The 23,029-nt window shown below is 42.5% G+C and overlaps 1 protein-coding gene across 2 annotated transcripts in view; it reads right to left on the bottom strand.

The window, feature by feature from the left end:
* Positions 1 to 23,029, bottom strand: part of slc39a6 (solute carrier family 39 member 6) — a 50,824-nt gene that overhangs the window by 26,016 nt on the left and 1,779 nt on the right. Inside the window, exons 4-11 of one of the 2 annotated variants that reach the window (XR_007944183.1) lie at positions 21,684 to 21,785; positions 21,073 to 21,242; positions 19,007 to 19,204; positions 18,429 to 18,513; positions 17,707 to 18,093; positions 15,625 to 15,705; positions 14,308 to 14,498; positions 2,382 to 5,974 (exon numbers count right to left, since the gene is read on the bottom strand). Coding sequence is in view for 1 of the 2 variants with exons in the window: in XM_051952972.1 (XP_051808932.1) it covers positions 5,822 to 5,974; positions 14,308 to 14,498; positions 15,625 to 15,705; positions 17,707 to 18,093; positions 18,429 to 18,513; positions 19,007 to 19,204; positions 21,073 to 21,242; positions 21,684 to 21,785 (1,367 nt within the window). In the remaining variant the exon portion in view is untranslated. Of the gene's footprint in view, positions 1 to 1,794; positions 5,975 to 14,307; positions 14,499 to 15,624; positions 15,706 to 17,706; positions 18,094 to 18,428; positions 18,514 to 19,006; positions 19,205 to 21,072; positions 21,243 to 21,683; positions 21,786 to 23,029 lie in introns of those variants that run through there. The other variant, XM_051952972.1, reaches the window with a different exon arrangement.

Genomic DNA, 23,029 nt, shown 5'->3' with positions numbered 1-23,029 from the left:
GCTGGGAGGAGAAGCATCTTGTGCAGTGGTGTTTCCTCTGGAGAAGCTGAGCACAAGTGGAGCTGTGATGCAGCTGAGGCCAAACAAGGACGAGCTGTGAGAGCAGAGCAGGCCACGTGCTTTCTAACAGCTCCTCAAAGCTCCCATCAGCCCCTGTTAGCGGCCCACAGATAAGGCTGCTGCTGCTGACTGACAGCTCAGCTCAAGCTGCTGTGTGCTTTCATGCTCTGGATTTAAAGCTGACGGCAGATCCACTAAATCTGCTTCACATCATGCACAAAGACTCAAAACATTCATGTTCCCACAAACACATTCAGGTTGGTGGTCAATTTAGTGACACAGACTGTTATCTGTTGTTGGGAGCAAAACAGAAAACTACAAATCCACACAGCTCCTCAACTCTCATCAGATTTCAATAAAAGTTTCACTTTTATCACATGAGAAACACTTTTAAACAATTCTGCAGATTTATTGTTGATTTTCTTCTTTGATTAATTTATGCTCGATAACAATAGAAACATTCACAGTCAGACATATTTGGTGTTTTTGTAAACTTTGGGATCTTGGCTACAGTTTAAAATAAACTCAGACAAATAATTGGATGTGCACGTTTATTTTTACTGAAAATGGAACTTTCTCTCAGAATAACAACAATGTTAATAGAAATAATATTTTGTTTCTATGAGGAGGTCTAGATGTTCAAGTAAAGGAGCATTTAGATTTTCCCTTCTTGCTGCTGGTTTCTTTATCAAAATATTGAATTTCTATTTTATTTTTTGTTTGCTTTAAGGTGCTTATTTTGGGAAATTTGACTGCAGTCTGATTGTGCCTAACTGAACTGTTAAACATATTTTCTTTTGTCTTTACCTGTTTTACAACCACTAATAATGAAATATCTCTGTATATTTTAAATCCACCCTAAATTAGAACTTCAGTGTTTTTTCATCTCTGATAATTCATCGTATCCATTCATCATGTTTGTTGTTCTTCATATATTTCAATCATCAGAATATTCTGCTGCAGTTCCACAATATTTCTCTTTCCTCATCTGTTATTAATGTCTTTCATTCCAGCCGTCTCATGTCAACATGTGTCCATAAAGAAGTGTCTGCATGTGATGCTGCTGCTGCATCAGGATTATCAGTGTTACACTGCTGCCCTCTAGTGGCTGCAAACACACACTGCATCCAGCCTTCTACTACTGCTGCTACTATGAGCACACACTACTGCTGCTGAGGCTGCTGCTTCTTCTGCTGCTGCTAATGCAGCTACTTCTGTCTGTGAGCTGCACACAACTTTCATTATTCATTCATCTGATGCTGATCAAACTGCACGTTCATCCAACCAACAATAAAAACTAAATGATGTACAGCACTTTGTTTCAGGCTCTTCAGATGTTTGGATTCTTCTCCATCAGCATCAGGAGGCGTCTGATGCTCCCAGATTCCTTGTGCAGCAGGACAAGCAGCCCAAACATCCAGCCAGACTCATGAAGAACCATCTGCAGCCACAAGAAGAAGCAGGAGTCCTGCAGCAGATGCTCTGAGCTCCAATGAACAAAAAGAGACTCAAAATAACCCTAGAAGGACTCTAAAATGTCAACAAGTAAATTTTACATTGAAGAATTTTACATAAAGTTCAGATTTCTGTTCTTGATGCATGTTTCTACAGGAGATTAGAACTCATTTGCAGTTTTAACCATAAAACTTCTGAAAACAGGAAAGGAATTATTTTGCAGAAAATATAAAATCGTAACTTTTGGTGCAAAACAACAAACGCTCTGCAGGCGGTGCATTGTGGGAAGAAGACCAAAAGTTTATTGGTGTTCAGGAATGTCACAGTGAGTCAACATCAAAGCTGCCTGAAGGTCTCTGCAGAGGTGGACAAAACAGCAGAGACAGCGTTTAAAACAGCTCTGCAGCCAAATGTCAGTCTGCTCCATTCTGCTTCTCCATTTAAGGTCACATGAGAGCCTCCAGAAACAAGCAGCTTCATTCAATATCACAACAACTCACAGTTTTTCACTTAGCAGAAAAGGATCAGTATTATTTATGTTGATTTTGTTCCAAAGACCAAAATGTAAAAATGAGGACTTCAGCTGCTTTCAAATGTGACTCTCACAGCTGGATTTGGAGATTTGACTTTGTCAGGCTGTAAAAACACTCTAAAGGCTCTGATTACAGAAAAAAACGTCACATTTCAACTTTTAAACAAGCAGAAGAATTCTTCTTTTTGCAGTTTAACGTCATGTTTGGGGTAAAACCATAAATCTGATCATTTTAATCCGTTTTTACGTGTCGTGTTCGATACAAACTCACAGGAAGTTTGAATTAAAATAAGAAACATTCATCATTTATCATCTTTTCAGCTCCAGATGTGACAGCTGCTCCCAGATGTTCCAGGTTTCCTGCTTTTAACTGTTAAATAAAACTTTATCTGACAACATAAAATGTTCTGTTTTGCAGGAATCATCAGGAGAGTCCTGCATGTTTGATTCTGACTCAGATTTTGTCCTGATTTTCATTTTTGTCTCATATATTTAACTTTGATTTGAGCAAACAGAACGTTTAGAAATGAAACTTTGCTGCAGAGCTGCTCGACGTCTTCATGTTTTCATCCACCTGCTGCACTTCTCTTCATTAACAGACACATTTTAAACACTTTTGGACACAAACCTAAAAGAATAAGTCGATCCTCTTTTTTCTTTTGGATTAAAACAAACTTTTCCCAAACTGTAAATCACATGTAATGTTTTCTGCGTCGCTCAGACTCACAAACTTCACGACAAACAGCACAGTGAGTGAAACAAATCAAAGCTGAACTGCACATAAAAGTATTTACACACAGTAAAATACACTCTGAACTTTCTGTCTGTTTTCTGTTTAAAGGGAAAAATCCTGTTTTCTGTCCAACCTGTGATGGAACCAAAGAGGATCAGAGAGAAAAGAAGTCACAGTTTATACTTTCAACTGAAAATTCAGGAGTTTTTCTCTGAATTTTGACTTTTTGGATCCAAATTCTGAATTTCCTGTCAGAACTGTGAAACTTTATTTGAACACAAACTTTAAAAGTCAGAAAACAGATTTTTCTCTTCTTGAATTCTGATTTCAAAAGTTAGAATTCAGGTCAGAATCCTGATGTTACTCTCACAATCTTATTCTCTGAAATTCTGACTTTAAATTCTTCTAAAAGTCAGAATTTCTTTTTTCACCAAAGTTCTGACTGTTTATTTCCAAATTCTGACGTTTTTCTTTGAATTCTGTCTTTAAAACCAGACTTTAAAATCAGAATTCACAGAAAAACGTCTGGCGAACACAAAACTTTACAGTCAGATTCAATAAAAAAAATTCTGACCTTGTTATTTAATGAAACCAAACCTTAAAAGTGAGAATTTTCTCAGCGCTCTGGCTTTAAACTCAAACTAGTTGTTTTCCAGTGACCCTGAACCTTCTTCCGTACAGAAGCGCTACTTAACCAAACATCAGACGCACTAAACCAACATTCAGACCTTTCAGACTGAAGCTGGACGTTCACACTTTGATCTTCTGCTGTCAAAGTCCACATTCAACCTGAACAGGAGGAATATTAGAACAAAGGAGTTTTGAAGCTGCCACACTAACTCTTTCAATGTAACAAATAAAAACAATCAAAGTCTATAAAACACAGAACACAACACTTGAAGCTGCTGGAATTGATTCTTTTCAGACCGTCTCTGCTGCAGGACTCGTCTGCAGACACCAAAAAGATATTTGTGTAACGAGTCAAAAGAGACGCTGGAGCGGAACATTATGGCTCTGCTTCACTTTAACACCTCGTACATCGCTGTGTGAAGCGACTCGCTGACTAAGCTGGAAAACTTTGATGGAACGTTGGTAGAACCCTCAGAGCCACATTACTGGGAGATTCAGCAGGTTGAAATAAAGCAAAATCCTCCTTTAGCCTCCAGGCTGAGAGGCGCCGTCGTCCTGTTGTTCAGACTCCAGAGAAGCAGCTTCGTTTTCACCAAACTCCTGTCTACATCTCACTAACTGTGTCTTCTATTCAGAAGGTCTGGAGCCTGATTTGAGCTTTAAATGGGGTGTTCAAGTCGGACAAACATGAGCGTGCTGCCCTGTGCGGCAAACACAACAGCACTGGGTAACACTTTTTAAATGCCCCATAAACATGTTGACAATAAACACAAAGGAGCACCTCCAGAACCAGAGACTGTGCACTGCATGACCACTGTTAGAGCTGAAAGCACCAATCTATCAACACAAAACTCATTACTGAAACAAAAACACCAGAAACTTCCTGTTCCAACTTTTAAAAATAAATACTTAGTTTTTTCTTATCATCTTTTGGTTTTCGAGCATTGGACCAACACAGGAAGTTATCTAATTTAGGAAATTTAATAGTTATTGGTTAAATAATTAAATTTACTGGTTTAAATAATGACAGTTCTATTAAGAGATGAGGCAGAAGATGAGGAAGCTGCAGGTCAGTAAATGTAGACCAGCTGTAGTACCTGCTTGTTCCACCAGGTGGAGTGTCTTTAATACTGTGCAGACCAGAGGAGGTCACTCAGACTACAGGAATCTCATGTTGGCAGAGAGAGAGCATTGTTTAGCTAGCAACGGGCACCATGACAGAGACTTCAGTGGTGGTTAATGAGCTCCTATCAGCTGACATGATTCAGATGAACTGGAATCCACTACATCAGTGTTTCTACCTAAACATGGAACTCAGCTGCCTTTGTGGCCCAAATCAAGTCTAAAACAACAATTTACCACTGAGGAAATGTCTTCAATCTGTGTTCTCATTGGATCAGTTACTGACTGATAATGAAGCGATTATTGATTGGAAACATCCTGTAGAGCTTCCATCCTTCTGGGGCAGTAATCAGATTACAGGTAGTTCATCCTAGCAAGCAGAGAGCATTCTGGGGGTTTAGCTAGCGACGGGCACCATGACAAAGACTTCTGTGAAGCTTCATGACTTCTGGCCAGAGTTCACATCATCAAAAGAAATCTAGATTTACTGTGGTAGAATTCCTGTTGCAGAGTGGTTGATGTAAACGAAACATTTTAGGAGCTAAAGTCACGTCGTTAGCGAAAAAATGTCTGCACCGCTTCATTCATGTCAATAATTAATCCATTCATAACTGATAACGCTTCTGACTGTCAGTCAAGTGCTGAAAGTTTGTATCTGTAACCCAAACCGTTCAGCTGGAACATTCTAGAAAACAAATAACGGACTAACTGGTAATCATCATCGCCTTAATGGTGCCAACGCTGAACAATTTGTCATTTTAGGCTCAATTTGGCTGTAGATTCTGCTGCATGTGGAAACCATGTTAAGTTTTGACACTTTGGGGATCCTCTGTAACACTGATCCAGTTTGACTCAGCAGCAGAAACACTTTAAACTTTTTGGATTAACCGTAACAATCTACTGTGACACTGAACCTCAGTTTTTCTGTCCTACACTTGGTTGACTCCCACTTCAGGGGGTGAAGAGTTTGTCGATAAAGGGAGGAACTGCTGCATGCTCTACCACAGTCCAAGCTAATACAAAAAAATCTACTTTCTGAGCTATTTTTATTCCTACAGTAAGTCTAAACAGCAGACATCTGAGCCTCAGAAGCTCCTGTTTCCATCAGCTCCACCGGCTGAGCGGCCGGTCGATTACATTCCACCTTCTTGTCTGAACTGGTGCTTCTGGTAACACCATGTGAAAACTAAACCGCGGTGACCGGAGTCTGTAGACAGCAAATAAAAAAAAACACGACACATCAGACGGAGACGCTGGAATGCAACACTGAGCTGAGTGCCGCCTCTCCCTCAGTATCCCAGGTCCAGCTGGATTTTGTGCTCAAAAATGGCGATCAGCAGCATTATGCAGAAGCCCAGCAGGATGCCGGCGTTCTGGAGGAGGAAGAAGCCCCAGTGGCTGAAGCCGTGGTCCCCGGCGTCGTTGTGCAACATCTCAGGCACCTGGAAGCAAAAGGAAGACGTAAAGTCATGCAGGAGACACAGAACGTTTAACACGAGGACATAAAGAAAAATGTAGGGCTGGGCGATAAATCATCTTTATCGATTAATTCAACTTTGTACTTAATGTGGATTTGTTTTCATGAAATTCGATTTTCTCATCAACATCCGCCTGCTGGGCTCCCGTAGCTCAGAGTGCTGTTCTTTGCGATCCGTTTGCTATGGCTAGTGCTAGCCATGCCACACTCCCGTAGCTGCAGCACTCTTCCCATTCTTTAGGATGCCTCTGTCCGAGGTGCTGAAAGAGGTTAGCTGTGCTGCTACTCTTCGTTTTCACAGTACTTTTGCAAACCTTGCACATGACTGTAGTTTGCTCTGTGTCAGTCTTGTCAAAGCCGAACCACTTCCATATAATCGATGTAACATGAGGCCCTTTTCTCGCGACCAACTCTTCGTCTGCTGTTCTGTCCGCCATGATGGCGGTGTGAGTGTTTTGGCGGAAAGAGATGAGAGGCGGAAGCAAATTACAGTGCACAAGTCGTAAAAGGCAGAAGAAGAACCTTTATTGTTATATATTTAAGCTCGCTTCGATTTTACGATTTGGCAAATTTTCTAATTGTCAGGTTTTAAAAAGGAGAATTAATCAAATTAATTCGATTTATCGCCCAGCCCTACATGGAATAACAGTGAGAATGTACCAAGAACTTCAACCAATCCCATTGACAGTCTCTGCCTCACTTTACACAAATCAAGAAACGGAAAACACCCAGAAATCCCAGTTATTGATGCTGCGTACGCTGATGACACTGCACTAATGTCTGACACCGTTTCTAGAGAAACTACCTTCTACATCAGCTAGAAAATGCTGCTGGTAACTGAACCAGCTGCTGAAGTCACATGTCTTTACCTAAAAATAACCTTTATGTGGAATAATATCTGCTCCACGTTCTCAACGATTAATCGATTCATATTCAACGATGCTGCAAACTGTCAAACATGACAGCCAAGAGTTTAAAAGTACTGAATACTTTTGGAACCTGTGCGTTGAATGTTGGATTCCCCCTTTTGGAAACAGAAACATTTGGATTCAGGCGCCTGTCTAGTCCGTCATCGGGTTTCTGAAGCTATTTAAACATCTGATTTAATCCACTGCAGCTTAACTGGACTGTGCAGTGAACCCAGCTGACTGCCGGCCGGACTGACGGCCACACAGGAGGTCAGCATCGCTCAGCCGAGGCTTGGCCGTGTTTCCAGGAAGCAGCTGACTGTGACAGCTCAGCTCTCCTGTGTTTTTAATAAAGCTGTGATTTAGAGGAGGTCGGTGAGAAGAAGCCATCTGCTGCTGAAGGCCGACTTCAGGTCAGAGCTGAACAGCTGCTGCTGACTGGACCAGAGAGTGGCCTCCTTTATCAGACAGATAATGTGGAACAGACGGAGGCATCGGATGGTGAACCGCTCAACATTCTGCCGAGAAACTTAAAATCTAAGCAGAAAATCAGGACATTTCATCACAATCACTTCATTCTCATCAAAAATGAACTATTCCAGATGGATTTTGTAAAAAATTAAAAACCCTGTGCTCTTCAGACTAATGACTCCGCTGCGACCAACAGACACTTTATAAAAACTCAGGGACTATTCGGCTGAACTGCAGGCAGTGTTCACACAGAGCAGACAGGAAACAACCGTGGAAATATTCCTACCAACACGACAAACATCCATCAGAGATACAGAAACAAGTCCAAACCACAACATCCAGGACTTTAAAGGCAACTTTCAGGTTGAATTATTCACAAAATTAATGTGTAATATTTTACGGAAATCATGGATTGAAAGTTTAAAAGATTATTTTAGATGTTTTATGAGACATAAAGAGTCATATTAACCCTCTGGTCCCCAACACCTGCCGACAGGTGATGTTAAGAGGAAATACAAGCACATCCAGCAGGAAGAACTGTCTGATTATCAGCTTTCCAACAGTACTTGAACGTACCTTCACCAATGACATTGACAATAACACAGTGGGCGGACTTTTAATCAGTGATATCAGTGATCACCTGCCTGTTTTCACAGGATGCGATAACATTTTCAGAAAAAAACAAGCCAAACAAACAAATACAGTACAGACAAGTAAGGACACAGGAATCCATCAGTGCACTGAAGAACGACCTACTGGCACAGAACTGGGGGATGATATAATAATAATAATAATATGTTCAATTTATATACCAACAGAACGATGCTGATAGTGCATATGAAATATTCTTGGAAACTTTTAAGTCACTATACAATAAATACTGTCTAATCAAAGAATATACTGTAATAGAACTTTTAAATATCCTAACTGTCCATGGATCACAAAGGGACTACAAAATGCCTGCAAGAAGAAAAATAAACTATAAAGGGATTTCATAAGACAAAGGACTAAAGAGGCAGAAAATAAATATAAAAATAAGTTACCTCATATTATAAGGAAAAGTAAAAAAGTGTATTTTGGGTATATACTTGAAGATAAAAAAAATATTAAAGGAATATGGAAAGTACTGAAAATAGCACTAGACTAACAATGTTTTCTGGGTATTTTATTGATAAAGATAATGAACTTGATAATATGGAGGACAGCAAACAAATTTAACAATTTCTTTGTAAATGTTGGACCTCACTTAGCAGCAAACATCCCAGATCCAGGAACAGCTGGGGAAAACCTGAAAGGCTGCTCGAGGGAAATTCCAGCTCAATGTTTCTTACACCAGTGGACGAGAAAGAAATATTGGATATTGTTGAAGAATGTAAAAATAAAACATCTACTGATGTGAATGACATTGATATGATATTATTGAAAAAAGTCACTGAGGGGATTTCAAAACCTTTAACATACATCTGTAACTTATCATTCCAAACAGGTTAATTTCCAAACAAAATGAAAATAGCAAAGGTAATACCTCTATACAAAACTGGGAACAAACACCACGTCACAAACTACAGACCTGTCTCACTACTTCCACAATTCTCCAAAATATTAGAAAAACTATTTAACGACAGATTGGATTCAGTTTTAGAGAAGCCCTATTTACTCAGTGACAGTATGGATTCCCCCCCGTCGAATCGCCACCTTATCGCGGTGGAGGGGTTTGAGTGTCTCGGTGATCCTGGGAGCTATGTTGTCCGGGGAGCCATGTTGTCCGGGGCAATAGCCCCTGGTAGGGTCTCCCAAGGCAAACTGGTCCTGGGTGAGAGACCAGACTAAGAGCAATTCAGAAGACCTTGATGACAACGAGAATTGGCAAAGCCGCTACCTCGCCCGGGATAGGGAAACCGGGGCCTTCCCCTGGAGCCAGACCTGGGGGGGGAGCTCGTACAGGAGCGTTTGGTGGCCGAGCCTTGGGGTCCCGTGGGGCTCGGTCGGGCATAGCCCGAAAAAGTAACACGGGGCCACCGCCCAGTGGGCCCACCACCTACAGGGCAGGAAGTCGGGATCGAGTGCTATGCCCACCGGGCAGTAGGCAGGAGCGGGCGCCTGGGCGTGCCGCCCCCTGGTGGCGTAGACTAGCTCTGGGGACGTGGAACGTCACCTCACTGGCGGGGAAGGAACCTGAGCTGGTGCGGGAGATGGAGCGATACCGGCTAGATATAGTTGGGCTCGCCTCCACGCACAGCAAGGGTTCTGGAACCAGAATCCTGGAGAGGGGTTGGACTCTCTCCTACTCCGGAGTTGCCCAGGGTGAGAGGCACCGGGCGGGTGTGGGGATACTCACAAGCCCCCGGCTGAGCGCCGCTTTGTTGGAGTTCTCCCCGGAGAACGAGAGGGTCGCCTCTCTGCGACTTCGTGTTGCCGGGGGGAAAACTCTGACTGTTGTCTGTGCTTATGCGGCGAACAGCAGTTCAGAGTATTCGGCCTTCTTGGAGTCTCTGGGTGGGGTCCTGGAAGGGGTACCGCCCGGGGATTCCATAGTTCTCCTGGGAGACTTCAACGCTCACGTGGGCAACAATGGAGAAACCTGGAGGGGGGTGATTGGGAGGAACGGCCTGCCCGATCTGAACCCGAGTGGTGTTTTGTTAATGGACTTCTGTGCTAGTCATGGTTTGGCCAAAACAAACAACATGTTCGAGCATAAGGTTGCTCATAAGTGTACTTGGTACCAGAGCACCTTAGGCCAAAGGTCGATGATTGACTTTACAGTCGTGTCGTCAGACCTGCGGCCGTATGTCTTGGACACTCGGGTGAAGAGAGGTGCAGAGCTGTCAACTGATCACCACCTGGTGGTGAGTTGGATCCGATGGCAGGGAAGACTGCCGGACAGACCTGGTAAACCCAAACGTGTAGTGCGGGTGAACTGGGAACGTCTGGCGGAGGACCCTGTCCGTAGGGTTTTCAACTCCCATCTCCGGAAGAGTTTCTCCTGCATCCCGGGGGAGGTTGGGGACATGGATTCTGAGTGGTCCATGTTCAAAACCTCCATTGCAGAAGCAGCTGTTAGGAGCTGTGGTCTGAAGGTCACTGGTGCCTGTCGCGGCGGCAATCCAAGGACCCGCTGGTGGACACCAGCGGTGAGGGAGGCCGTCAGGCTGAAAAAGGAGACTTTTCGAGCCTGGTTGGCTCGGGGGTCTCCCGAAGCAGCTGACAGGTACCGGCTGGCCAAAAGGGCGGCAGTTGCGGCAGTTGTGGAAGCTAAAACTCAGGTGTGGGAGGAGTTCAGGGAGGCCATGGAGAAGGACTTTCGGTTGGCCTCGGGGAAGTTCTGGCAAACCATTCGACGCCTCAGGAAGGGGAGGCAGGGCTTCGCTCAGGCTGTGTACGGTCGGAGTGGAGAGCTGTTGACCCGTACTGGGGATATCGTCGAGCGGTGGAAAGAGCACTTCGAGGAACTCATGAACCCGGTAAACACGTCCTCTATGGAGGAGGCAGAGCCTGAAGACTCGGGGGTATCTGCGTCCATATCCGTGGCAGAGGTCGCCGAGGTAGTTAAAAAGCTCCTCGGTGGCAAGGCGCCAGGTGTGGACGAGATTCGCCCTGAGATGCTGAAGGCTCTGGACATTGTTGGACTGTCTTGGTTGACACGTCTATACAATGTCGCGTGGGCATCGTACCAGTACCTGTGGAGTGGCAGACCGGGGTGGTGGTCCCTGTTTTCAAAAAGGGGGATTGGAGAGTGTGTGCCAACTACCGCGGTATCACACTTCTCAGCCTCCCCGGGAAAGTTTACTCTCGGGTGCTGGAAGGCAGGATCCGACCGATAGTCGGAGTGTTGGGGGGGAGTTGCTTCCCCAAGCGAAGGTGTTTAAATATCTCTGGATCTTGTTCACGAGTGATGGGAAAATGGAGCAAGAGATGGACAGGCGGATTGGTGCGGCGTCAGCAGTAACGCGGGCGTTGTACCGAACCGTCGTGGTGAAGAGGGAGCTGAGCCGTAAGGCGAAGCTCTCGATTTACCAGTCCATCTACGTTCCAACCCTCACCTATGGTCATGAGCTTTGGGTAGTGACCGAAAGAACAAGATCGCGGATACAAGCGGCCGAAATGAGCTTCCTCCGTTGGGTGGCTGGACTCAGCCTTAAAGATAGGGTGAGGAGCTCAGACATCCGGAGGGAGCTCGGAGTAGAGTCGCTGCTCCTTCGCATCGAAAGGAGCCAGTTGAGGTGGTTTGGCCATCTGATTCGGATGCCTCCAGGGCGACTTCCTCTGGAGGTTTTCCGAGCACGTCCGTCTGGGAGGAGACCCCGGGGCAGACCCAGAACTCGCTGGAGAGATTATATATCTCGTCTGGCCTGGGAACGCCTCGGGATCCCCCAGGAAGAGCTGGAAAGCGTTGCTGGGGGGAGGGACGTCTGGAACGACCTGCTTCGCCTGCTGCCCCCGCGACCCGGCCCCGGATAAGCGGAGGAAAATGGATGGATGGAGTATGGATTCAGATCTAACAGATCAACATCATTAGCAATCTTAGAATCAATCGAGGAGATCACAAATGCTATAGACCAAAACAAATATGCAGTGGGGTTATTCATTGATCTGAAAAAAGCTTTTGACACAATAAATCATGATATATTAATCAATAAACTGGAAAGGTATGGTATCAGGGGTGTTGCATTAAAATGGATTACAAGCTACTTGAGACAGAGACAGCAGTTTGTGAAGCTGGGTAATGTTAGTTCAGCATGTTTGGATATTGCTTGTGGCGTCCCCCAGGGGTCAGTGTTAGGACCAAAACTTTTCCTGCTCTATATAAATGATATCTGTAAAGTTTCCAAGTGGTTTAAGTTAATCCTATTTGCAGATGATACAAATATTTTCTGCTCTGGTGAAAATTTAGATAAATTATTAGAAGATATTACTGCAGAAATAAGAACATTAAAAATATGGTTTGATAGAAACAAATTATCGCTAAATTTAAATAAGACAAAAGTAATGATATTTAGTAACTGCAGAATACATTCACATGATCACTTCGATCACTAGACATCTGCAGTAAGATGATGCAGATGTTTTATCAGTCTGTGGAAGCAAGTGTCCTGTTTTATGCTGCAGTCTGCTGGGGAGGCAGCATAAAACAGAAGGATGCAAGGCGTCTGAACAAACTGATTAAAAAAGCTGCTCTGTGGTTGGAATCGGATTGAACTCATTGGAGGATGAGGTGGAGAGACGGGCACTGAGCAAGATGGAGGCCATTCTGACAAACATGGATCATCCACTTCACATCTGCCTCAGTGAGCAACAAAACATTGGTGGACGGCTCCTATCCCTGCACTGCAAGACCGAAAGATTTAGGAAATCTTTCTTTCCATCAGCAGTCAGGCTATTCAATTCAAAATTAGACAGATAAGAACCCTGACAACTGAATTTCCCTTCGGGGATGAATAAAGTGATTCTGATTCTGAATCTGATGTACAAATAGAGATAGATGGAGTACAAATAGAAAGAGTTTCTCAGCATAAATTCCTCGGGGTAACAATAGATGAAAAGATTAACTGGAAATCGCATATTAAATATGTACACAATAAAATGTGGAAAAGTATCTCAGTGTTATATAAAGCAAAACAGGTGCTGGATCAGAAGTCACTCCACATTCTTCACTGTTCACTAGTCTTACCGTACTTAAACTACTGTGTAGAGGTTTGGGGCAATAATTACAAGAGTTCGTTACATTCATTATTCATTCTCCAAAAAAGGGCAAGAAGGATAATTCACAAGGTCAGGTATCTGGAGCACACCAGCTCCTTATTCTTACAGTCAAAATGATTCAAAATCACAGATTTGGTGGGATATCACAGCACAAATAATGTACAAGGCTCAAAATAAAATACTACCAGGAAATATTCTAAAATTTTTAGTGGTTGAGAAGGGAGATATGATTTAAGAGGAAAATGCAGCTTCAAAACGTGTAGTGCCCGAACCACCAGGAAAAGCTTTTGTGTTTCAGTCTGTGGAGTCAGACTGTGGAACAGTATGAATGTGGAGTTGAAGCAATGTACAAGTATAAACCAGTTTAAAATACAGTATAAAAACATGATCTTTGCACGATACAAGGAAGAAGAGGGGGCTTGACTTATGCCAGGAGTTTACAGGAGTTATGGCTTATGTTGTTAATTAGTTAATTGGTAACTAAGGATGAATTACTGATTGGTTTCTAGTTCTGTTCTCTTTAGTATGAGGGTATGTGCATGTATGTCTGTATAGATGTTTGTAGGTATGTGTATGCATATACAGTATATATATTGATATTTAATATCCATTCTATGCTCACCTGATACTTGTGTTTACATATTCAAAATAAATATCTCAAACAAACAAACAAATGTCTCATCTGTGACACTGTTTCTTCAGAAAACTAGACTAAATCCAAGCTCACAATTTTCAGATTTTATCAAAATTACTTAGTTCAAGATGTCTCATTTCACATTTTGACAAAAATAAACCAGATTCTGTAAAAATAATCATAAAAATCTTTAACTGTGATGTTTTTGTAAATGAAAAAAACAAACCTTTTTTTTCTTTGTCATTCTGTGTCATAGAAGACATTTCTGAGTTCTTCTGTTTCCACAGAGGTGTTAGACTTTATACTGCAGTGACAAATGAACCCACGGTGAAGAAAAAGGTGACAGGAGAAGAAAACATCCAGAAAGTTTGAAGAGGTAAACAGCTGCTGATGTGAAAATTATGAACTCACAACCTTCAGCTCAGATTGTTTTTGATATTTTGTGTCTGAATGCTGACATTTAAAGGACGTTTTTCCTCCTACACTCAACACTTCTCAGTAAATTCGGTATCAGTCGTGCTGCTTGGATTAACTCCATGGGATGAACGGTGACAGATGAGCGACTGGTTGTGTTTCAGAACTCACCATGTCCACCAGCGCCACGTACATGAAGAGCCCGGCCGTGAGGGCGAAGATCCACGTGGAGATGTTTTCTGCGTAATGTCCGATCAAAATGCCCGTCACCACGCCCAGGTAGGCCATCATGGCCGACAGCACGTTGTAAAGAATGGCCTGACGCACCGTCATACCGGCCTTCAGAAGCACCGCAAAGTCACCTGGAAACAGCAAACACCACGTCAGACGTTTGACTGGGCGACTGTGAATGAAAGCTTTGGAAACAGAACACATGAAAAACACAAGAAATGTTCTGAAAGACGTCACTTTTAGATCCAGTTCAAAGTTATTGAAGTTTTACATCTAACACTTCTTCAGGTTCTGCAAACCCTCGTTCTTTTTCTGTTCAATCTTGTGTTTCCATTTTACTAAAAATGGTGTCATTTTAGACTTTATTAATCCCCAAAGAGAAACCCTGTTACAGCAGCTGGGTATTTAACAACTAGAGAACATTCGGTCAGGTAGAAAGTGAAGGGAACATAAAATAAGATAAAATAGATGAAAATAATATATAGAGATCCATTCAGCATGGAGAAACATCTTTCTACTGATGATAAGCAGAGAGGACAGGTTTGTAGATTTAAAAATGTAGAAAATTAATCATACATAAAATGATGTGGAGCCAACCTTTTCCCCAGTATTAGAAACTCATTTTCATTTTTTGTAAAATAAAGTAATCCATCTTGTGTTTGCTGTTTTTTTAGGATTCCTGTCATTCAAACTGTTTTCTACCAGACAGAAGACATTTCTGAGTTCTTCTTCATGGTTGTTCTGCTTCCATAGAGCTGCAGGACTTCAGACAGCAGAGAAAAATGAACCCACAGTGAAGACACATGACTTGATGTGGATTTATTGAACCTATAAAGTTCTGTATTCTGTACCAGATTAAGGAGCACATGTGGGGAAACAGTTAGCGTAAAAGCCAGCGCTCCATCGCACTCTGTAACCTGTCATCAGTTTGACTTCAGTTATCAGCTGAAGTGACGAGCAGATGCTGTTTTTCTTTGCAGCAAACTGAATCTGGGCCGAGTTAATGAACGACACAGAGCAGAGATGCAACATGTGCTGAAAGTCCTACAACCCTGCAGCAAAACACGACATCCTGGTTTAGGTTTGACAGGCAGTTTCTGAACCTGAGGCTCTATCTGTTCATAGAGAAATCATCCACAGAAAAATAATCACATTTATTCAATAACGGAACTACATTTTTAAAAAAACAGCCAGAAATGGAAAGGCTTCCTGGAAACATCCACCACCGAGAGCCTGAGATAACATCCAAGGTCTTACCCAGCTCATGAGGCAGCTCGTGGCAGAAAACAGCCACAGATGTACTGAGTCCGCTGGACAGACCCTCACTGAAGGCAGCACCTGCAAAAACACACATCAAAACACTGTAAAAAACCCAAACCCTGCATTCACCAGCATGTTTATGAGCATTTTACATGCTGCTGTACACAGTAATGCCACATTAACAAGCCAACATGTGCTCACCAAGATGCTGGAATGACAAACAAGAGACCGTCATATTGAAGTCTGAGGCAACGTCGAAACATTCAAACCTGTGCGTTACGTGGATGTCCGCGTTTAGATACAGCTGTATAGTAAACGCTGACATCCATGTTTACGATAGAACGCGGACATCCGCGCTGCAGCATGCATACATAATACATGCACGATGCAGTGCCGACGTTCGTCTGTGTTCCACGCTCCGGTCGGAAGGTGATTTCTGTTGCATTGCGCGCTCACTTCCGCTTTTGATGACGTATCATGCTCAGATGACTCGTCGACGCGTAGTTAGTTGCAGCCCTAGTTGCGTGGGTGCAGTTGTCGCGAGATTAGAGCCTACCGCGGGAACAATCGATGGAGCGGAAGAAGCGATCGCGGGCATGGCTTCACTTTTTCAAGAGAAACGAGGAAAAGGCTGAATGTAATCACTGTGATGCTGCATTGATAAGAGAATCGATAAGGAATCGAATCGATAAGTGGCATCAATAATGGCATCGACATCGATAATTTCTTATCAATTATCATCCCTGCTTCTGGTGTCCACATTTTCAACATTTTTGGGAAAGCTTTGAGCATTTCTGGCGAAAAAAAAATGTTAAAAGTGTTTCTTAAGAGGGCCATTCCATATGAAATAAACCAATTTTAAGAAAACTTCCCACCTGACCCTCTCAGAGTTTGCTAAGTTTTTACATACATTTAGTAAATTATACATGATGGGAAAATCCAAAATTTGAATGCTTTATTGTCATTAGTTTCAAAGTTATGGCCATTCGGATTCAAAGGTCAACATTAAACATAGAAGGGTTTATAGAAGCAAATTGTGCTTGGTGTCAAAATTTAGGGAAATTCCTGTAATTTCACATGATGTCTTTTATTTTTTGATACCACCTATCCCACATGCTTATACTGACCTTTGAATCTGAAGGTCGGACAGATATTTTTGATCTTTAGCTGTTCATATTTCATGCATTACATCCCATAGCACTTTCATTTTATACAGATCCAATCCTTAGATAGCCAAATGATACCACATAAAATCTCTAATGGATATGATGATTAGTTTTTGTGTAATGGGTGGCCAAATGTAGCTGTTTAGAAGGTCATGATGGATAAAATCGCAACTTTGTCATTCTCTGTAACATGCAATTACAAATATAAAGTAAATATTTTCACATTTCTGAGGACTATAGGTCACTGTGAAATGATTCTGAAAATTTCAGATCTCTATCTTTTGTTGTTCAGAAGTTATAGAAGTCTGAAAATGGTCGAAAATTTCAAGTCTTAATTTTGGCTGCAATAATAGGGTACCCCCTACCTACTTCAAATGGCCATAACTTTGAAACTAATGACAATAAAGCATTCAGGTTTTGGATTTTCACATCATATATAATTTACTAAATGCATGTAAAAACTTAGCAAAATCTGAGAGGGTCAGGTGGGGACCACTGGTTCAAATGATATGGAATGACCCAAGAACATTCACAAAATCCAGCGAAATTCACTGAATTTTGGTTGATTTTTATGTGAATGTTCTTAAAGAAAATATTAGAAGTTTTATTGATATATATGGAATCATTTTAGATATTTTTAGGGTTTTTTTGAAGATTTTTACTCATTTTTTGAAAATATTTACAAGAATTTTCTTGTTAAATTTGGGGGATTTTTTTCAAAATAAAACTTTTCAGGGAAACTTTTATGGAATTCTTAGAACTTTCTTCCTGAATGTTTTGCAAATTTTCAGAAATTTAGGAAATTCTTTTGCTGAATTTTTGGACTATTTGTAGAACAAGGTAACACTATTTTTTGGTGAAGACAACAGGAGGGTGAAGGCGCTGCAGAAAGCCTGCTCCAGCAGCTACTCACCGATGGCCAGGCCGTCGCTGAAGTTGTGCAGTCCGTCTCCCATGATGACCATCCAGGCGAGCGTGGCCACGCCGGCCTCCTGGAAGTGCTGCTCCGAGTAGGAGTGGGAGTGGCTGTGGGGGTGGTGGTTCTGGGAGTGGTGGTGGTGCAGGATGTGGTGGTAGTCGTGGTGGTGGTGGTGCATGCTGTCGGCCTGGCCCACCGTGTCGTGGAAGTGGGAGTGGCATTTGTTCTCGCAGTCCTCGGCCGTGTAGGCGGCGGCGCCCGACGCTCGACGGACGACGGACACCTGCGGCGCCAGCATCACCTGCTCCTCCTCCGCCACGCTGCCGCCGTGCAGGCTGCTGGAGTGGTCGGCGAACGCACCGGCACCGTTGGTCTCCACATCTAAAGACAGGCAGCAGAGATACTGAAGCTAACTTCAAGAACAGACTGAAGGAAAACACCAATTAAAGACCGAAAACTTCATCAAAGGACACGACATTCAAAAGCAGCTCAGTTACACTAGACCAGTCAGGCACAGCATTATGAGTCAGACGTCATCATGTGTTACAGTGAACTTTGTCATGGTGCCCCTTAACCCGCTAATTCCCCACGATGCTCTCTGCTAGCTAACTACAGCTAATGTACAACAGATGCAGCGTGCATTATCCGTAACTAGATGTTAAATGACTCGGATCGGACTGGGAACAAAGGAACTGGATCAGGACATCGTTGGTCACCTTCGCTTGGCTTCATGTCGTTTTCCTCCAGAGCCGATTGCTTTTCTGGGTCTGCTTTGTCGTTCTGATCCCATTTCTTCTGGATCTGTGTGGGCGACACGTTTCATACAACACCATCAACAACAACAACAGAACATCCACATAAAACCTCCTGCTTCCATGAAGATCCGATGCTGCAAGTCTTTTGTTCTATGAACGTTCTGGGAAAGTGTTTTTAACGTCAGAGTGTTCTTCCAAAAGTTAACAAAGCATTTACCTTTAGCCAGCTGTCAGAGCCAAATAATTAACCATCACACTGCACTTTTACAGACTTCTATGCTTAATGGTTGCAAAAATAGAAGAGTCAAGTCAACTTTTATTTGCTACACCAACTAAAACAGTCATTAAAAGTGCAAATTCCACCAGTATGACTGGGTTTGTTCCATTTTGTGGGTTTTAATCATTGAGAAGCAGCAGAGGCACCGTCACTGCAAATCTAATTACTTTCAGTTGATAGATCGAGTGTGTTTCTTTGTATAAATGTCATTCTAAATGCTTCACCTCTGTTTTGATGCTCAACAACCCGCAGAGTCTCTGACCTTTTGCTTCTTGTCCTTGTACATCTTCCCCAGCGTCAGGAAGTGCTCGATCAGAAACATGAAGTAGACTCCGCTGAGCGCCGTCAGGCCTTTCCACACCGCGTCCAGGTTTTCCTCGTGCTCATCGTTGTGGTTATGTCCATGCATGTTCAACCCTGCGTCCTCGTGGTGGTGGTGGTGATGGTGGCCTCCCTGAGACTGACGGGACGAGAAAATGTGAGCTCAGCGTAGCGGAAAGACTTCAAACGGCCTGCTACTGAAGCTAGCCAGTTATAGCTCGACTAAAAATGACAATGCTGGGGTTCAACAGTGAGAAAACAATTTTAAAATGTCCAGTTTTATGAGGAAAGGACTTTAAACTGACAGGAGCTACATTTGAAGACCGCATACTGTGCAGCTCTTACCTCCTGTCATGTTTTTACCACTGTGGGTTCATCTTTCACTACAATCTAAAGTCCTGTACCTCTATGGAAACACAAGAATTATGGAAAAGGACTGAGAACTGTCTTCTGTGCAGAATGACACAGTTATGACAATGAAAAGAAATTAAAGTTGAGTTCATATATATCAAAAACTTGGATTTTACATGATAACATTTCACTTTTCTCCAACCACTAAAACCTGTGTATTTTCCTTTAAAGATGTGTCACCATGCTGAATGTATCTGCATTTATTTTATTGATCCAGGTTATGTAATCATCGGAGTTTGTTTGTCTGTCTGTCTGTTAACAGCATAACTCAAACAGTCATGGACGGATTTTCACCAAATGTCTACAGAATGTCCGGAAGAGCAAAAGTAACAATTGATTAGATTTTGGAGGTGATCCGGATCACCGTCCGGATCCAGGATTTTTTTGAAGGATTCTGTACAATTGAGAGATAGCAAAAATTCTCCAGACATCAACATTGCGTGTACGTTAACCTGTGAATGTTGCATCCGGATCCGAATCACAGAGGGTTTAGTACCAAAACAGTTTAGTGACCCTATGGCCTGGCGGAGGTCTGCGCTCTCCGAGAGCTTTTCTAGTTTTGTCATGTTTTATAGTGTTCAGCGTCTTTTGTCATTCTGTGTCTCATTTGGGTCTGTTTATGTCTGTTATTTTGTCGTTTTTTGTGTCTCGTTTGTCGTTTTCTGTGTGTGGTAAAAAATGTTTTGTTTTTACAGCATCTAATCCAGATGCGTTTTTTTTTTTAGCCAATTAAATAAGAGAGGCGTGTAGACTAAAGAGAGTTTGATTAAATATCATCATTTTAAGCTTATACTACAGGCCAAACGTTTGGAAGCAACTTAAATTTTCTGTTCACAGTGCACTTCTTAAAAACCAGGATGAACTCTGTGGATTCTGGGATGTTATTTAGTGCAGGATCAGACTGTTTTCACTGATATTCCTCAGTTTACCTTTAGGTATACACTGATGATGATCTTTCAAAAAGAAAACAAGGGCTTAGTTTTAGAGTTGACAAGATTTACAAAAGTAAAAATCACTGTTTGCTGTATTCCCTTCATCTCTTTGGCTTTTGAGAGTTTGCAGACAAAAATGCCATTAAATCTCAGCTGTGTCCACATCTCTGTAACTACCACAGAAATGACTAGAAAGAAACAGCTGAGTAAAGAAGCAAGAGCACAGACACAAATACCTGATCATTCTAGTAATAATCTATTCTGATGAGGGACTCTTTACATAATCATGTTTATTTTGTTGCAAAGTACACCAATGAAACCATCATACTTTTAGGACAAAGTAGGGCTGGACCGAATAGTGGTTTCTGGCCTCTGGATATTCGGGTCCAGCCCAACTAAAAATGTGATCTTGCTTCCAAACTTTTGGCCTGTGCGTATTTTGGGCTATTTTTTGGTTAAATGTTAGTTAAAGGACTGCTGCAAAGCTGAAAAGGATGATTTATACAATTTGTGGGCGATAGATGGTGTTATTTGGTGACAGATTCAGCGTCGGGGGTCGAGGTCGATCACATTTGGACTTTAACAGCCTTAAATCACTTCAAACTCGGTCGGATTGAAAACCCGAGCGGCACACATTTGTCGCTGCTGGTGGAGTTGGACTCACGTGGGGGATGAGGTGCAGGAAGGCGTCGCCGCTCAGCGTTCCCACCGCCAGCGCCACCAGGAAGCTGAGGAGGAACTTGAAGAAGACTTTGTTCATGAGCGGGATGAGGACGACGCCGAACAGCGACAGCAGGCTGATGATGGTGATGGAGAGGAAGCCGCCGACCCACGCTGCAACACACAAACCCGACAGGCGGACTCACAAATCAGACACCACGCTTCAACGGTGGATGTAGTTTGTTTTTGAAAAGAATCACTTTGCTCACTGCACTGAGTTTATTAAAAAACGTCTCATAAAGCGGGTTGTTCTCAAACAGCATGTGAAGGCTGATATTTAACCAGAATTAGAGCAGCTTTGTTAATAACAGGCACTTTTATCTGGATTTACATGAGCTCTGCGTTTGCTTGTTTTGCAGCAAATATGCACAAAAAAACAGCAAAATGTTTTCATCTAAACGAGGAAGTGAAACTTTGAGGAAACTTTGTGAAGCTGCACTTTTAACTGTTTTTTGTTCGACTCCTCGCTTTCCTGAATCTCTCCCAACGCAGAGTCGCCACGTTTAGGGGAAACACAGCAGAATGATGCCTCAGCACCAGTGAAAACAGCGTCACCTGTTGTGATGTTTCTGCCGTTCTCTCCAGCTGATCGCTCGCCGTGGCCCGAGTGGTTGTGGTCTCCATGGTGATTGTGATCATGTGTGTGATGTTTGTGCCCTAAAAAAAACAAACAAACAAACAAAAAAACACACACAGCAACCGGATCAGTTTCACATCCCTCCTACAGTCACAGTCTAAACAATAAACCCGGTTTTCTTTTGTTCAGACATGAATAGATAGATGTTGATCATCTTGGCAGCTCTAACCTTCTTCAGGAGCATCTCACTGACAGTGTGTGACGTCAGGAAGCAGATTCTGACAGCTGGAATGCACGACACGCCCAGTAGAGCCGCCAGATTCACCGAGCCAAACACGCCCACGCCGTAATGAGTCCAACAGACCTGACCGGCCCACCAGGCATGCCGACACCCACCGTCCTGTTTCTCAACATCTACCTATTCACTTCATGTCTGAACAGAACAACTCAAAGCTACTGCATCAATAAGAAGACATGATGAACGTTTTGGAGCTCATTTTTCTCTCACACTGAGCATCAACATTATGGGATGTATCATAGTTTGAACGGTCAAACTGCAGCAGTTTAATGACAAACGGTCCTAGAAACGGCCATGGGTTCCCTGGATGTGTTTCTGTTTTTGATAAATCAGCAGAAAAAACTATAAAAAGAGTGCATTCTGGGTAAACTTTCTAGGCTCGCATCAGCATGTTAGTGGTAGGCGGTTGGTCAGAGGAATTTACTAACAGACATATTTATTTTAACACTCACAAATTATAATATCTGATATTGTAATTACTCAAGGAATTAAAAAGCTTTCAGTTCAGACAATAACGACGTTCAGCAGCGGTTACACTACATGAAGCATTAAACAGGAATGTCAGCTCACAAGCCGACACTGAGCTTCAGCATCAGGCACGTTCAAAGACGCCAACGCCTGTTCAAAAGGCTAAAAGATAAATGACACCACCCGTTAGTTAGCATTCTGGCTGGAAAATCACTCCGCGTCAACACTGACGAGGCCTTTAACAACTTTTTAGTTTATCTGTCTGTTCGTCCATCCTTTAACATTAACGTTCAGTTTTTATTCTTAGACAAATGATGCTAAACATTTCATCATCATTCTTATTTTGTCAGTAAAAACTCATCATCAACAGCTTACTTCTAAAAACATTGATTATTTCTTTAACAGCTGCTTAACTGATCACTTCAGCTACTTATCAATCAATCAATCAAACTTTTATTGTCATTGCACAATTTCATACACAATGAAATTTCATTCACTTATATATTGTCCTTAAACATTTTAATAATATTTTTTGGTAAATATCACCAAATTTGCACC

Source organism: Acanthochromis polyacanthus, chromosome 9 (assembly GCF_021347895.1).
Source record: "Acanthochromis polyacanthus isolate Apoly-LR-REF ecotype Palm Island chromosome 9, KAUST_Apoly_ChrSc, whole genome shotgun sequence".
NCBI classification, from domain to species: Eukaryota; Metazoa; Chordata; class Actinopteri; family Pomacentridae; genus Acanthochromis; species Acanthochromis polyacanthus.
This window is presented reverse-complemented; position numbering and strand designations above follow the sequence as displayed.